We start from the raw sequence: 17,759 nt of genomic DNA, 5'->3' as shown, positions 1-17,759 counted from the left end.
CTAAATGTTTTGCCTGTTCTCATTTTTACTTGTACTGCCTGCTTTTGTGAGTGTTTGGTGTTGAGCCCTTGCTCCTGTGCCAACCCTGCAGCTCTAGAAACTGGCACAAGAAGCAAGGGGGAGTTCCCAGTCAGTGGGCCAAAAGGAGGGAACAGGTAAAAGGTAAAGGAACATCAAGACTGTGGTAACATATACGAAACACCTTAATCCCCCCCCCCCCCCCACAGTCCTCTGGAGGTGTCCCCAAACAAGCCCTAGGGGCTGCTTTTATACACATACTTTTTTATCCTCTGATGCACTGGAGATCGGCTGCTTCAGAGCAGACTTGGTTAATCAAGTATGCTCCACATGCAAGCTGATGCATACTGCACTGCACCGCTTGCAGTTGTACAAGCAGCAAAATGTGCATCAGTGTGTAGAAAATAGCTGTGCTGCACTTTTGAACTAAAGCACCGTCAATGCTTTTCAAAGTCCCCAGCACAACGGAGTTTGCACGTGTAAAAATGCCCTAGAGTGCTCAAACAGCAGCCTGCAGCTGGCCCTGAATCTGAGTCCAGCTCCTTTAGTCCACAGTCCTGGTTGACCATGCCAGTGAGATCTCCAGCTCCACAGTGTGCTTAGGGTGGCGATCATAGAGGACATTCCAGTTTTCTGCTACTCTGTCCTCTGTCCTCTCTTGATACAAAACCCGACACCTTTATGTCCTCTATTTTTCTGTTCAAGAGAAAAGTAGAGGACACAAAGGCGTCCAGTTTTGTATCAATAGAGGACAGAAGACAACTGAACTGTCCTCTGTGATGGCCACCATAAGTGCTCCTCTGTGTAGGAATGATCAGTTTCCATGTACACACTGCTCGCTCTTCCCCTTACTCCAGCCTCAAACTTCCTCTTCCTTTTTTCCCTTGCCTCCCAGCCCCTGGGGGCTTCTGGGAGTTGCAATCTAAATGAACAGACATTGTAGCTGTGCAGACTGCCCCCTGGGTCCATCTACTGTTACGCACATTACATTCACATTACACTTCCAGCTGCTCCAAGGATGCCAAGGTAGCAAATTCTTCTGAAACAGGTTTTTTTTTTGTCCTTGTATTTTTAGCATGTTAAATGTTTCCTCCTCCCTACTCTGTTCCACAGCATGATTAGCTCTGGCAAAAGGAAAATAGAGCACAGGGACTACAAGTATTTAAAGTTCAGTCCAAGTTAGACATAAATAAGAGTTCATTCTGGGTAAGAGTCCAAGCCAGAGATGTGTAAGTATGAGTCTTTAGAAGTTAAGTTTTAGGCAGGATTAGCATTTTGCTGCCTAATTTTTTGCATCAAATTACAGATGTTTAAAGTTAAAAGACACTACTTCGACCTTTGGGCTAGGGAGAGACTACACCTGAATTGATTCAGTCTTTGCAGTTTAGTCTAACCTGCAGAGATTGAACTGATTTGCAAGTGAATAGACATTCACTTTTGATTCAGGAAAAGCAGTCATATGCCTGCAGTGGCTCAGGCTAGAATCCAGGGGGTACTAGAGCAGCCCTCCCTTCCCTTCCAAAATGCTGAGCTGATGGGGGGTGTGGCCAGGTCCCAGCAGGATGCTATGATTAGGGTGGGGGTTAAACCCCCAGTGTGGCCTGCACAGTCCCTAGCTGGGGTGTGCCTGGAGGGGGAAGGGGAAGCAGCCCTTGCCAGGCCTCCCCCCACTGCTCAAGGGGTGGAACTGTTGCCAAACCCCAGCCCCCGGCTAGCATTGTGAGGCAAGGCATGTGTGTGTGTGGGGGGGGGGGTTTGGAAGGGGGAGGGAGAGGGAGGATTGCTTGTGTGGAGTGCTGTTGATGATACTGAGCTTTTCAGTCTCCCTCTCCCTGCTTCCTCATGTTGTCTGCAGCAAACTGACAGGCACTGCATTAACTGCAAACCAGGTCATTTCTCACACCTCTCTCTGTTCCCTATTGAACACTGACAGTAAGCCAGCAGGGAGCTTATCAGAACACAAAGCTTATCAGCCCTTCAAGAAAACAAAGCCTCTCTCTCATTAGTTCAAATTCTTCTTAAACAGTTTCTTGCAAAGCATTTTCAAGGAAGAATGAAGGGACATTACTAGCTGACCTGTTGATTAGCTCCAAAAAGCCCTTAGCAGACACTGTTCTGTCTGCATTTGTTCCACTACAATGGGAGACGCATACACATAGACATCTCTCAGCATTAGCTAGCATAGGGGTGGTGTGACTGTGACCAGATGTCGGCTGGAGTCCATGTTGCAGGGGTCCATGCTATGGGAAAGGAGGGGGATCCCCATTTGAGCAGTGAGTGGCAAGGGGAGAAGGGGGCAGGGGGAAGCCAGGAAGATGCTCCTGTCTCCTGGCTGCAGTCTCCACTTCCTTCTCAGCCAGCCAGAGCTCTGGCTAGGGAGGAGAGGGATGGGACCAGCCCTGCTTTCTGGAGGAGACAGCCCAGGGCTGAAAAGCGTGCTGGGATGCTAGGGGACTCTGATTTGACTTAAACCAGGAAGGGGTCTGGGACAGAAGTTCCATAAACTGGTTTGACTAATCAGTTAAGTCTGATACTACATTCAATCAGGTTTATTTTAAACCAATTTTGGCCATTTTGAAACTGATTTATGTTCCCTGAACTTATGTTCTGCTACAGGTTTAAACCAGTTACCAATCACTTAAGCCAGTTTATGTGTAACTTCTGTCCCTAGCCATAATGAATCCCTAACTCCTTGCAGTCCTCCTCATCCTGACTGCCTTCCCCTATGATTCCACCCTTTGATGCTGGGTGAAAATAAAGTTTACCCACTTGAAAAGATATTCCCTCTTCAGAAGCTTTTTGGAATGGGGCAGTGATTCCGAGTGCCTGTCCTGAGATTCCCGCAGGAGCCTGGTTTTCATATGGCAGGTGCTCAGCATATTGTGGTAATCTGGCCCCTGAGGGGTATCACAAATTTAGCATCTAAAAGACTACTATTCAACAGAGAACAATACTAGATGCCAAGATCTTATGTGCTGATAAAGTAATGAGAGAGAATTTAACTGAATCCACTGTCACAGGCTGGACAAGTAGGAAAGAGGAAATGGGTTTTTTTTTTTCTTTTTAAAGGAGAGGCTATGATTTTGCAAAGCAATGAAACTTTGAAAAGAATTTATAAAATTAAATTAGAGAAGTTGAGGGTAATAAGTTAAAAATGCAAGAACCTGCTCGAGGCTACTTTGGCCTCTCCAACAAGCTGAGCTCTTTAGTGAGAGAGTGGCTACTCTGGAGAAACAGCAGATATTCAGATATCAGAAGAAATCTTTGTGTAAGGGTTGTACTTGAACTGATTGCCAGAGCAGGGAATTCAAATCCTTTTAAGACAGCAGATAGTTCAGGAGAGTTTCTTTACTGGGTTGCACAACAGTGGCATTAATTCCTGGCAGCTGGCATTTGGAATGGCGTTACAATGGTAAAATGAGAATGCTACTGAAGGACACTGTGCGGGGGCTGGAACAATACATGTGTTCAGGATCAGTTATAAAGAAAGAAGGAAAACATAAGCCCCAATTTGAAAGCTGGAATATATGAAACAGGACATATACGACAGCACCTTAATACACAGGAAATAGACGTGATGCATCTCTTCACAACCATCAATTATACTCCTCAAATAAAACACAGTCCAATAGCTTTCTAATGACAACATGTGCAATTCATAAAATATGCTCTTGTACTAACACATGTAACATTTGTAAGTAATATAATTGGCAATGGCTATGTTTTCTGTAGATGCGCTTATGCAGTACAGTGATGGAGAACTTACAGTCACAGGACCCAATGCAACTGCACATATTTTTGCAACATATCCAGCTCCACATCTGTCACTGATAAATGGATTTGTTGAGCAAGTAAGTACATTTGGCATCTTGACTACAGAAACAAAATACACAGAAAAAACATGAAATCACCAATAGAAAACTATTAGTGTGTCTTTTGGTCATATATTAATATATATTGTAGTAATGAAAACACAAAGCTCTTTTTAGAAATTATATTTAATTTAAATGTGTAATTGTTAAGCATTTTGCTTGCATTTTCAGCAACAACTACTATCATAACTGCTGTTCTTATTGCTATATTTGTTAGAGGTCTCTAATACTGTGGTACTACATGTTAAAGATACTCAGCTGGTGCAGATCTCTATCACTCTTATCTGCTGTTTATCTCTAAAATGTCACCTATCCTCCCCAGGCCTGTTGAGACATAAATAGAATATGATTAAGTAATTAAATTAAACACTACAGGCATGTCTACACTTGCCCCTGACTGCGCAGTTATTATTGCGCAGTCATTTAGTACTTGTTAAAGCAAGTCCCGGTGGCACGGTTATTTTTAGATGCTACGTTGCCATAGCAATGATTTACAGAAAAATAGCTCATTGGTACTGTGCAGTAGTGTCGGCTCATAGCTTACGCCCTCCGATGCTACATTGCTGTAGTGCTGAGCTATGATGCTGTTGCTCGTCACTATGGCAAGCTAGCGTCTCCTGTGAAGCGCAGAATTTTTTTATGACGGATGTCAAGTTTTTGATATTTAGGTTTCTATTGAAGTGGAATAAAACTGTAAAATTCTCTGAGAAAATATCCTAAATTTTGTTTTGGGCTGACAGAAATGTTTGTGTTGTTTCTACACTATCATTTACAATATTAAGAAAAATTTTAAATTAAAAAATTATGAAACAAAAATTCATGTCAAAAAGAAAAATCTAAATGTTTAATTCAAAATATGTCAAAACAGAATGAGGTAAAACTCTCCCTTTCTCCTCCTGCGCCACCGCACCTTCCATTTTTTCTCCAAAATGAAATACTAGCAAAGTTGACACTATTTCACAAAGTATTTTGATGTTGATAGAACTGCATTTTCAAACAGCAAAGGCTTCTGCTAAGGTTTTTCTGACCTGCTCTTACAGACTGCATCACGAGGCACATGCCTATAAGGGTCAAACTGAGGTTGCTCCAGCAATCTTAAGTCTGGCATTTCCTAACTTCTATACTTTAGCATTCCTTTTAGTTTGTGGACATTATCCCAAGACAAAAATGTTCATATTTATCCATGTTATTCACATTTATGCATATATTTATTCACATTTATATATTAAATGTTCAATTTTAGCAAAACAGGCCACCCCTGTACAAGGCATCTTTAGATATCTGTGTCCATAGCACAGGTTGAACCATCTTAAAACCATCTCACTAAGAAAATACCATACCAAAATTGTTAAATTGGTACAAAAGTGGTTTATAGTCCAAGCCTCAGACATCTACTGGGGAAGATCTTAGACTCTTCCTTTCTCCCTGCCCCACAATACTGAGGCTGCAGTCAATCAGTTACTCCACTATATCATTTCTAATATTAGTCTTTTTCTTTCTGTTCAGTTAGAACTTCCACTACCATGATGCCTACAGATCCAAACCTTCAAACCGTGGCCCCTTTCTGTTAATGCAGGGGTCAGTAGCTTATGGCCTTCAGGCCAGATCTGGCCCACCAGGCAATTTCATCCAGCCTGGGATACTGGCAGCAATTCTGCAGCAGAGTCACAGGCACAGTGGTCCCATTTGGTGGTTTGTGGGGAGAGGGGCAGGAAGGGAGATGGGGAACAACAGTGGCAAGAGAAGCAGCAATAGCAGCTGGGTCACACAAGCAATTTTCTGCTTTCAGATGGTGCTGTGTTATTTCAGCTCCTGCTCCTAAAAGGTTGCTGTCCCCTATATTAAATGAGCTGAATCTGAACACTAAATCCAAAAATACTCCAAACTTTGGGGAAAATCCAATCTGTCCCATTGGACCCCTTGGACCTTTTTTAAAATTATCATTGCAAAACTGGCTAGTAATAAATATTGTCTTTCGATTGGACAGGTGATGTCAACAGCTTTTCTTCTTTTGGGTGTATTTGCCATTTTCGACACCAAAAACATAGGCGTACCCAAGGGCTTGGAACCAATTGCAGTTGGACTTCTTATCTTGGCACTTACTTGCTCCTTGGCAATGAACAGTGGCTGTGCCATGAATCCAGCCAGGGACCTAGGCCCAAGGCTCTTCACATTAATAGCAGGATGGGGAACAGAAGTATTTACGTAAGTAACTGTGCCTGAGTGGCATGTGCATATTCTTGCATAGATTTGTTCTGCTGACTGAGCCGGGTCATTCAGTATTTGTTGTACTTCACATACGTAGTCCCAAAGTCAACAGGAATTACTCCTACACTTTAAGTTTGAAGTGTGCTGAGGTAGTACATTGAGTCCAGGCACTGAAGAGGATTTTCTGCAATGAAAAGTTGAATTTTCTCAAGTCACTCAGTTTTAAGCAGACCCTCCCAAACTATGGTTCCCAGATATCTCTGAACACATCATAAAGAAATTGCTTTCTTCTGTCACAGAAACTTTCAGAAACCACCACAATTGCTGTAAAGTTACCAGTTGGTGGAGTGATGTGTGCTTTAAAAGCCAGAAACACATCAGACTGTCTTAGATATCTATGTCTATATTTGTGTCTAATTCTGGTCGTGCAGAAATATGGCAAACTGAGCTTTACTGGCACAGTATTGATACTTCCTTTGCTCAATGCGAGCTAAGTGCACAACTAGACCTAGGCACACAGTAAAGGCAGACATTTTACGCATATCTAGTTCCAGGAGCCACTTTGTAAACGCACAGAGAATGTAGACAGAGTCATATATTGTCTTCAAACCAGTTTTTAGGAGGAAGATCGTCTGGTTGACTGGAGCAGGAATTATTTGTAAGGGGCATCTTAGAATTATAGGAAAAGTAAAGTTGTTGGAAAGGACTTCAAGAAGTCATCTAGTCTAGCCCCCTTTTCAGGGTAGGATCAGGCAGACTTATCTATACCATCCCATCCAATCTAAATTTCTCTTGCTGCATTTGAAGACCATTGCTCCCTGTCCCCTTCAGCCACAGATTAGTCTATCACAATTCTCTTTACAACTGCCCCTCAGGTATTTCAAGACTGTCATCAAATCCCACCTCAGCCCTCTTTTCCATAGGAAATAATTCTAGTTCTTTCAGCCTTCAATTTCCACCCCTCCCCCCTCCAATCATTTGTTACTCTGTTGGACTCTAAATTGTCCAAATCCTGTCTAAAGTTCAGGAACCAAAACTGAATGTCACTTCCCTTGATTTGCAAGCAATACTCCTGTTAATATAGCTTAGTATGTTATTGGTTCTTTTGCAACAAGAGCATGCTGTTAGCTTATGGTACTGCGACCTTCAGATCCTTGTCTGAAGAATGGCAGCTTTGTCAGTCTTCCCTAGTCCGTAACTGTGCATGTGACAGTATGCACAAACAAAGCAAACTTTGGATTACAAATAGGCTATTTTGCTGGGAAAGTTTGGGAGTCTTTCTGGCCAATGTAAAATCAGAAAATTCCTATAAACTGACTATAAAAAAAAATATCAGCTACCTATTCGGGATCTTCTGTTTTTTTAGTTTGGGATTTATGACCAGGTTGGAATAAAGCAACACCATAGGCTGTGTCCACATGAGCAGGGGTGTGTGTTTGCAGCAGTACAAATTTGTGCTGCTACTTTGTGCCACAGTGCATGCCCCTGCCCTTGTGCATGTACCTCCATGTGCTGCAGGAGGAGCTGGCTGGGCACAGGGTGCTTTCAGTGAGGGACTAGCTGGCAGGCAGTCCCTGCTCTGAGGCACTGTGCTCCACCCAGCCAGTGAGCAGCACAGGGAGATGAGGCAGCAGGCAGCCCAGGGCTGCCTGTTCCCATCTCTGTATGCTGCAGACCTCCTGCACTGAGGCACCTGTGTGCCAGCCAGCCAGCCAGGCTCTGCCTCAGGACAGGGGCTCCACATGCCTCAGCATGGGGAATCTGCAGTACAGCCTCTGCGCTAAGGCACATGGAAATGGGAGCAGCTAGCCCAGGTTTGCCTGCTTCCCTATCTCAAAGAGGCTTACAGCACCACAAACCACACATGCCTGCACATCTGGATCCAGCCATAAAGACCATATTTAATATGGGGAACATTAAATTGTTGCAATAATCTTACTACCAGGGATGGAGGTGGGGTGCACTGATAATTTTTGGACAGATATAAATTATGCAGGAAATCGTCCTCTCGGTCCTCATTTACACAACAATTATAAATAAGTCTAGAGTGTTGCTACATGACTGTTACAACATGATTGTTCTCTTACCCATTTACAACATAGTTACAAATCTGAATGCAGATGTTAACTGTGTTATACAGCTGGCCTAAAGCGTCGGATACATCATTAAAGAAATAATAAATATGTGAATTTTAGTGTAACCAATTGGCAGACAAGGTTCTTTGGGTAAATCCGATATATTTTATTAGACCAACTCAAATAGTTGGAAAAATTCTTCTTAGCAAGCTTTCAGATTTAAATACCCTTTGTCAGGCTGAGGAAGCACCTGCAGTTGGTGTGTGCTCTGCCTGGATGGAACGAATAGTAAAGAAACCAGAGGCTGGTATGCATGCAAGAAAGGCAGCCAGTGAAGATGTAAACTGAGGAGTCACTAAGTGAGAGACAGGCTGAGGGGGGAGTGGAGGTAGGAGTGTGGGGCGATTAATGTAGCAGGTAAATACTGGAAAGGTACCTGGGGAGTCAGATGTCAGGCAAGTTACAAGGTGTCATAAATCCAATGTCTGTATTTAGTCCATGATTTTTTGTATCCAGGAAGTTGAAGTGACCAATTAGTTGATGAAGTGTAACCAGTTAGTGTACAGCTTGACTTAATTCTTCTTTCCCAGGTATACTCCACACTAGAGACTATATTTACTAGCCAGTCATAAGAATTATAGCACTCAAGAGCTTCAGTAGATAAGCTATAGGTGTTTTGCACCATGGTAGAATTCAGAGCCCTGAGTAAGGTGCCCAGGCTCCCCAGTACAACGTGTGAGGGACTTAGGCACATAAACACTGGAATTCACAGGAACTAGCAGCTGAGTGGAGGGGGCACTTGAAGTCACCAGTAAGAAATGCTGAGGGGATTGGAGCAGGGACTAGATTGTAAGCCTCCCAGGTGAATGACTAATCATCTAGCTGGTCACTAAACCATTCTTATTCCAATCCAATTGATATTTAATTGTATTTTTCACAAAGTGGAACAGCTCAGACAGACTTGCTGCCTATAGGGACCTGTCAGGGCCTAGTGGCAGTAAAGTTCTTGTGAATAAAAAGAGATCCTAACACGTTTTTTTTTGCCCCCACTAGATTGGTCTGTTAGTGTCTAGGACCCCTGTTAGAAGTGTGTGCTCAAACCATCCAGAATGCCATATAAGAGGAGAGTGGGGGGTTTCCACTATGCATTTTAGATACGGATGGTTCCAGGAGTTGCATGTAGTGTCCATGCTGACTCATGCGATAAGTGTGCAGAGTGTCACCAAGTCAAACTGTCCCAGTCGTCATTACACATTTGCAGGGTTTGGTCTCCTAACAAAAGGAAACAGAGCTCCTAACAAGTAAGTTAAACAAGTAGAAACAGGGTTTCTGGTAACAGTTCTAGTTACAGTGAGAAAAAAGAGCCAGAGGCCATGTCTACATGAGACACCGACTGTGCAGTAGTGCCTTACTGATGTGCAGTAGCATTGTGTGCAACAAAGTAGGACACAACACTGCTGCACAGTAGTAATGAGCTACTGAGTAGTCAGCATCACCTAAAAGCCATTTGGCGATGCCACCACACAGTAACTCAATAACTTGCATGCAAGTACTAAATGACTGTGCAGTAACAACTGCGCAGTCAGCGTCTCATGTGGATGCAGCCAGAGATTCAGATACAAGCAGCAAACTTTATAGCTGATTAACAGGCTGGCAAGCAGGCAAACATAAAAAGGCATCCGTACAGGATGGTGCTAAAGATTAATATTTTATTCCAATATCTGAAAGTAAATAGAAGCAATTAAGTGTTTTCACCCCTGCTTACAATGCATTTTTTTTATGATGAGTAAATGCTGACCAGCTAGACCAGTATTTGTTGGGTTTTTTAGCTGACATTAGTGTTTACTTAGAAGTCAACAGAAAGTTCTGCACGAACTGGTGCTCTTCCTTCATAGATTATATCTGTAGCTTTATCTCCTATGAAACTACTTCTGAATTTATTTAATATACATTGGGGTATTAGAGCTATAATGTGTACTCAGAGTGACATCTGGTGGTTAGTTGTAACAGATCCAGCCATACTAGATCCTCACTGGAGCTTTATCCATTCTAATTTTCTCCTGTTTGTAGACTGTTGGTACTGGCTGAGTATCTATCATCTCTGCTGTTAACATGTCTACTTTTGATGATGCTTTTCCCAAACAGCTCTGACTAAAGATAACTTCTGTTTTGGGGAAAGCCAAAAAACTAAAATAAGATCTTGTCCACAAAGAAATCTTTGTATCAGCTTTACTAGTTTAAAACACTTAAAATATTTTGATTTCATATTTAAAATGTGAAGCAACATCTTCTGAATTTAAACCATTAAAACTAGCCACTTATACCATTAAAACCTAAATATTGTTAGGAGCAGCCCAACTTCACTCCACATCAGGGGCAGCCAAGTATGGCCCACAAGCCAGATTCGGTCTGCCAAGCCATTCTATCTAGCCCATGGGGCGCCTAAAATATGTAGAAAATGAATATTTATCTGCTTCTGGCTGCCTGTCAAAGATGACAGAAGCCAGGGGCAGTAGGACCCAGGGCAAGCCAGCAGCAGGACTAAGCAGCCCACCAGCAAGGCCTGCCTGGCCCTTCCCTGCCCCACCCCAGTCCCCCCACCCCCACTTGGAAACCTCTGCCTGCCAGAGCCCTCTGGCCTGGAACCACGGGGCTATTCCTGCTTCCCTGTGCCAGAGAGGGAAACTCAGATAAGTGGGGGGGAAGGGGAGGACCACAGATGATCACCCCAATCTTCAGAGCCAGCTCCTGCTACGTCTTGCAGTCTGGCCATGCAGCTAGAAGTCATGTGGTGCCAGAGAGTGGCAGCAGCAGCAGGTGGGGGTGAGTAGAAGTGAGTGGGCATGCAGGAGCACAGTGACAGCTGGGCAGGAACGTGGGGCCCACGCCAGTGGTGTGGGGCAGCAGGAGCACAGGGCCAGGCTGGCAGGGGCTCTATGGAGCCAGACTGGGCTGCATCAGCAGGGAGAGGGGTTCCATGGTAACTTGCACCTGGTAGCAGCTTTGATAGCACAGACTTGGAATAATCTGGATATGCATTCAAGTACAATTCTACTACTTTTCAGAAAGTAAAAAAAAAAAACAAAACAACAAAAACAACAAAAAAAACAAAGTCTAATACTTTCTGTAAATCAGAGTGGGAAGGAACACTAGCGACCCTGCAACGTGAGTGCGCACACACATACAAGACACTGCAGTTTGAAATGGTTCTATCATAGTTTCAAAGAGTACATAAGGTGATAATATCTGAAAGAAACTGGAAGCTGAGTATAGCAACAGGAAGAGAAAAAGCATTTACAAAGAGTAAAATTTGATGAGAAACCCTAAAAGGGGGATGGAGGGGAAGGTGTGGCACCTAGAACTACTTTGCTCTCCTTTTTTAATGAACTAGTTCTCAAAACTGAGAGTCTCTCTGTAGAGTATAGCATACAGTAGCTAACTGGCACCAATAAGTGTAATATTCTCTGTGTTTAAATATGGACCTCCATGGGCATTTTAAACACCTTCACAGGATTTTGCTTAATATTTTTTATCCCAATTAATGCTACTCCAGTTTTTCTGCTTAACCACCCCCATACCTTACCTTGTACATCCATTGCAGAGAGGTGATTTTACAGCAAGTTAGGATTTGGTCTAGAGTCAAATTATCTTTTACATGCAGCAATTAAGCAATTATAGCTTAATTAATTATAGCACCCTACATAAGCTCTCAGGGAGAAAGGAAGCTGGGGACTTTACTATCTTGTGCCATTTGACCATACTCCCCAAAAGACTAAATACATTGGCTCTAATACCTATAGTGTACCCTCCTTGTAACAGGGACAAAAGTAAACAAAAATGAGAAACTGTTTTTCTCAGTCCTGTATCCAATGTACATTCCCTTGCATGGAGGGAATCTGTGATAAGGGGCTACAAGTGGTTTCCTCTGCTTTTATTCTTCTGCTCTGGAAACTTGAGTTATATGGATAAATCAAGTAGGATGTGGCTAGTAAGTAGTATAATAGCAGAAAAAACACTTTATTATGCCAAAACATTGGATGATTTCCTACTGATTTGGCAGAAGTGCTAAGTGTTGGGCAATAAGAGAATTGAGTGTGCCTCAGTACAGCTCAGGCCTGTCGCAAAGGCTAGGAACAGAAGTTACACATAAACCAGTTTAAGTGATCAGAAATTGGTTTAAACCATAACAGAACAGAAGTTCAATGTATACAAACCAGTTTCAAAATGGCTGAAACTGGTTTAAGATAAGCCTAGTTAAATGTAGTATCAGACTTAACTGATTTAGGTCAACCCAGCTTATAAAACTTCTGTCCCAGACCCCTTCCTGCTTCAAATTAAATCAGAGACCCCCCAGCATGCTTTGCAGCCCTGGGCTGGGCTGTGCTATCTGCTCCTGAAAGCAGGAGTGGCCCTGACCCTCTGCTCCCTAGCTGGAGCAGTAAGGGCTGGCTCACTGGCCAACTCACTGCCCCCCCAGGCAAACCCCAGCTGGGGTCTGGGGCCAGGGAGGGGGGTTAAACTCCCCTTCCCCCGAGTACAGAGCTGCCCTGCCTTGCTAAGCTTATGGCTGGCTGTGACTATGAACTACAAATCCCAGAGGCACCTGGAAGCAGGAAGTGATGAGTAACCCTGATCACAGAGTCTTGCTGCTGTGATTGTGGACTGCAAATCCCAGTGACTTCAGGGGCAGCATGAAGGGAAAATGAACACGTAGCTGAGCTGTGTTTAATGCTCACTTCAGAGAAAGAACTATTTTTGTTCAAGCTTTTATGAATTCAGCACCACTACCTTTCCTCCCCCGAACCCTCTCCTCAGCCTGGCAGGTGCCTCCCTGCCCCCAGGCAGACCCTCCAGCTAGCTCTGGGCTGGTGCCTGGCCAAACCGCTTCTGTTTGTGCAGGGAGTAGAGTGGAAAGCCTTGGAGGGCTTCTCTCTTTCCTTCCCTTTGGCAGTGGCTGACAGGCATGATCTAGTGCCCCCAACTTCTGGCTTCAGCCACTGCAGGCATGTGGCTGCATTTCCTCAATCAAAAGTGAATGTCTGTTCATTTGCTTATTGGTTCAATCTCTGCAGCATAGACTAACCTGCAGAGACTGAATCAATTCAGCCTTGGGCTTTTTGTCTGTCTGTACTTAGCCAAAGAGTACTTGCCTCTATTTCAGAAGGTCACAGCAAGCTATTCTGCAGAAATGTCTTGATCTCAGGTTAGCTTTGGTATCAGCCTTGCTGGAAGTGTTTCACTAACCCTCCTAGCAGGAGGGAGAATGCTAAGCTTCCAGATAACTACTGAAATGAGGGCCAGTGGTATACAAAAGATAAATATAGGATTCACAATGACCCTATCTTCACAGATATAAATAAATCCACCTTCACCTCCCCTCCCCCACACACACACTTGCATGTGCAGATCAACAGAATACAGGCTGGCAATAGCATACAACTTGTCACAGCAAACTAAAGTCCCAGATGCTCAGAGCTGAGCAATTAACAGTGCTGCAAACTCAGGAGGAAAATGTCAAGGACTTAACTCTCCAAAGGAAAAACTCCAAACTGCGGCATAAAGATTGAGGCATCTTTGAATTTAAAAAACCTAATAATAATATCATAAATTAGGCATTGCCAAACTTGCAATATGCTGTATTTGTGCCATGGCAAAACATTAACTTCCACATAAATGTTTTTGGCTGAGGACTAAGTGATTATTCATATAGTGTCATTGCTCTGTAATAATCCCCTAGCTGTTCTCTGTGATGTTTCCTTCTCAAATGAGTTTGTCCTTTTGTAATTGGGAAAAAATTACATTCTCTCTCCATCTCCAATATATGTGAAACTGGGGTGACTGGTTTTTGCTCAAGAATCACATCTTCAATTAATATATCATGTTAGAGTCAAAACACTTTTATGCGCTAGCATATTTGAACATATTGTCAAAACTCTGAAACTAGTGCTCAACAGTGTAGCTGTCAATGATTGTAGAAGTCTCAGACATGGAGCACAACTTGCTTGCATCTCTGGCCCATGCATATTATTACTGCTGTTGATTGTTTTTTACATTTTTGGCAATGCAGTGGTGTCTTTAGAGCCCCCCCCAGTACAAACATCTATACACTTCAGGTGAACTCCTGGCCTGGTGCCAGTTACAGAAATGTCCTTGGACTTCCTTGGAGCCAATATTTCACCCTTGGGCTTACCAGGCTTGCTAACAGGATACTAAATTTTAGGAAAGAGCCAGCATTAGCTTATGAAACTATGTTGTCTTTTAACTACTAATGAAAGAACTCCACAGTAAATGACACAATAAATTATTTTATGAAACTGAATCTTGACCATTATAGTAAAAAAAAGTATGTTTCTAGGCAAACATATTTTATTACACTCAAGGAAAATTAATTAAAGTTTTAATTGACATGGGTAGGCCAGTTGTTTGGACATAACTCTACATTTATCACAACTGAACATACATAAATGGCCAGGTGACAACATCATGTTATGCTGCAATGCAATACATGTCACGCTGAATTTCACTACAGATTAGAAAATGATTCCTCTTCTAGAAAAGCTGAGTATTGTTAATCTCCTACAGGAATATAGTTAGGGAGACTTTTTCTAAGAAAACTGTCCTGGGTGGACATAGTTTGGATAGGAACTATAAGAAGCATGACCAAAAAACATTAGGCATTAGTAAACATTTCTCATGGTGAGATATGGTATAAATACCCCATGGCGGTAAGCATTCTACCTAAAGGAATACTACAACAGAGTCAATATTAACATATGGTATTTGTTACTCAGCTACTGAAAAGTTGACAGCATTGGATACAAAAAAATAATAATTCTTGTTTCTTTCTTACAGGGCTGGAAATAACTGGTGGTGGGTTCCTATAGTTGCACCTATGATGGGAGGAGTAATTGGAGCCCTTATTTATGTTCTTTTTATTGAAATCCACCATTTGGATACTCAGCCAGAACAAGACACTGACATGTATACTAAATATGAACTTACCAACGTGGGGTAATTACAATCAGCATTTTTTTTTAAATAACAGAATGACTATTCTAATCATTCTGCAAAAAGTTGTGGGAATGAATCTTAAAGTACATGTTTCATAAACTACAAGTGACCTCTACAGAAAACAAATCCAAAAAAGATTTCTTCCAATGAAACAGCAGACCTATTACTTGAAAACCTGGAAATTAAATTATTAGTTTCAGGGTAAAGATTGCCACTTTTTTTTCCTGTAGTTTTCAGGGCAAGCTTTCTCTTAGATTAAACTATAATGGGGTAATACCGTGACCTGCTAATTTCATCCAGACAAGATAAATTATGTTACCTAATTAGCCAGCAATGAATGAGGCACTGTCACAAAACTGCATACCTAGTCAGTTGATTGGCCAAGTGCTGCACTGCCATGTAAAAAGAATGCTCCAATGATTATAAAGCTGTTATAAAATATGTTATTTGCAAGAAAGAAAAAACAAGATCAGAATTGCCTATAAATTAACTGAAGTGGTTTATATCTAATTTTATATCTAATCATTAACTGGACAGCTCTGAAACAAGGTGTCCATGGCAAGGCTTGATTGTGCAGAAAATGCTGAGAAATGGATAAAAATATCCCTGGTGAAAAGTTTGGATTAAAAGAAAATATTAAGATTATTTTTGCTAAAGTTTCTTCATAGCAGTAATGCTCAGACATGATTTTTAAACTAGCCACCATTTTAATTGCTTAATGAAATCTGAAAGATCCAAACTTCTCTTGCTGTGCTTCCTGGGCAAAATCCACCCCAGGGCAGAGGGGGCAACAGCATAAGCTTGTGCCATAAAGAGGACAGAAGGTGGCCTATGCACAATTTCTGTTGTGTGCTAGCTCTCTGTGCAGAGGTGAGTTTCCTCTTGTAGAAGAACAATTTTTAAGTTTGGCATTAACCCATCCTAAAACAAAAACAAATCAGAGATAGGCCCAAGGCCCAGCCCTGAACTTCCTGGAGCTCTTTAGAAAGTCAGATTCACAGAGGAACTCTAAGGTATGGGCATTCCGGTGGTTACATATGTTCTGCTCCCACGGTGTTCAGGTAATGTTAGTCGGTATCGTTATCACGTGGTTCCTTTGGAAAAAGTCTAGTTGATTTCTGTTTTATCAATCTAAGTTGAACATGTGAAATTTACCCAATGCTCTCTCTAATTTATATCTGGGTGGTGGTGGTGGTGGTGATGACCACAAATAAAGAGATTTCATATTCAGTGATGTTTTAAATCTGTTTTTGTGGCAGGAACTCTTGGTCATCAGCTCCATTCACACATTTTAGGATGGTGACACTATTAAACATTAGTTTTTGTCCTTGAAACCTACAGTGTTTTGTCCAAACTCTCTGCTTGGGGGGGTAGAATGCTTTCTTTTGATCAGAGGTGGGAATACAGTTGCAGGGACAAAGCGTAGGGGGTGCATGTGCACCCCCTGAGCGTGGCGGGTGCACCCCCTGCAGGTAGGCGCTGCTCACTGCCCTGCTGCCAGCAGCATCTGCAGGTGTTCCACGATCGCCACTGGCCACTTCCGACACTGCCAACTGGTCAGTGCTCACCACCCACCCTACCCCCCGCTGCCAGTGGTGGTGGCATCTGCAGGACCTCCCAGCTTACCGCCGCTGTGCTCCCGCTGCTGCCAAGGCAGCTGTGCCCCCCCAGCAGCTAGAGGCATGTGCCGTTCATATGCAGTTGGATGCTTTATCCTCTCCATTTATGGGGGTCAGGTCTGGCACTTCACCTCCTTGACCCTACCTGCTGGCAGAAACTGGCCACGTCTACACAAAAAGCTGATTGTGCAGTAGCCCAAGACTACTGCGCAGTAGCATTGCGTCTCTTGTACTTGTACACAGTAGCATCACAAAGAAGCTGTTTGTTGGCACTACTGTGCAGTAGTTCAGGTTACTGTGCAGTCATTTAGTATGGAGGGAGTGCATAACTTCATATTTAATGAATGCTTTATGGTTCTGTATGTTTTCTTAACACACACTCAGATTGCCAAGTAGCTCTATAACAGTGAAAACTTATGTTGACTTTCATACTGGCTCCATCTCTCTTCTTTGCATGCTTGCATTCAAACACATATCTTTCTGGTCACATCCAATCAGTTTCTTATGGACAGGCATCCTAAGAAAAAGGTGAGGGCCTAACACATTCAGCCCATGAGTCATTTGAACAGGAAAAGAACACAGGAAAAACAACTGTATGATGTACCAATTCTTCCCAACTAACAAGATTTCCATGCAGACCTTACCTTTGTGGCACAGCAATGCAGCTTCTATACCTGCCCTGGGCACTGAGATATTCTGCGGTTAGAGCTGAAGACATCACCACTAGGGCTGTGTGAAGCTTCGGGTGGTGATTTGATTTGGAGGAGGAGATTCAGCCCAATTTGGCGGCTGAATCTCCGAATCGAATCAGGGGAGCAATTCAAAGGTCCAAATTGATTCAAAGCTCTGAAACTTCAGAAAAGATTCAGAGAGCTTTGATGATTTGGGCAGTCCCCAGTGGCTGCAGCAGGGAGCTGCAGCTGACTCTGAGCTAGTAAGTACTAGGGATGGGGGGG

General features: G+C 42.9%; 1 protein-coding gene across 3 annotated transcripts in view; it reads left to right on the top strand.

Moving 5' to 3' along the window:
- Positions 1-17,759, top strand: part of AQP9 (aquaporin 9) — a 65,841-nt gene that overhangs the window by 23,491 nt on the left and 24,591 nt on the right. For all 3 annotated transcript variants that reach the window (XM_014522465.2, XM_025210539.1, XM_025210538.1), the window contains exons 4-6: positions 3,751-3,869; positions 5,878-6,095; positions 15,026-15,184. In XM_014522465.2, coding sequence (XP_014377951.2) covers positions 3,751-3,869; positions 5,878-6,095; positions 15,026-15,184 — 496 coding nt within the window. The remainder of the gene's footprint in view (positions 1-3,750; positions 3,870-5,877; positions 6,096-15,025; positions 15,185-17,759) is intronic.

Source organism: Alligator sinensis, unplaced genomic scaffold, assembly GCF_000455745.1.
Source record: "Alligator sinensis unplaced genomic scaffold, ASM45574v1 scaffold311_1, whole genome shotgun sequence".
Lineage (NCBI taxonomy): Eukaryota > Metazoa > Chordata > Crocodylia > Alligatoridae > Alligator > Alligator sinensis.
The sequence above is the reverse complement of the archived record's forward strand: the minus strand, read 5'-3'. Positions and strand labels throughout refer to the sequence as shown.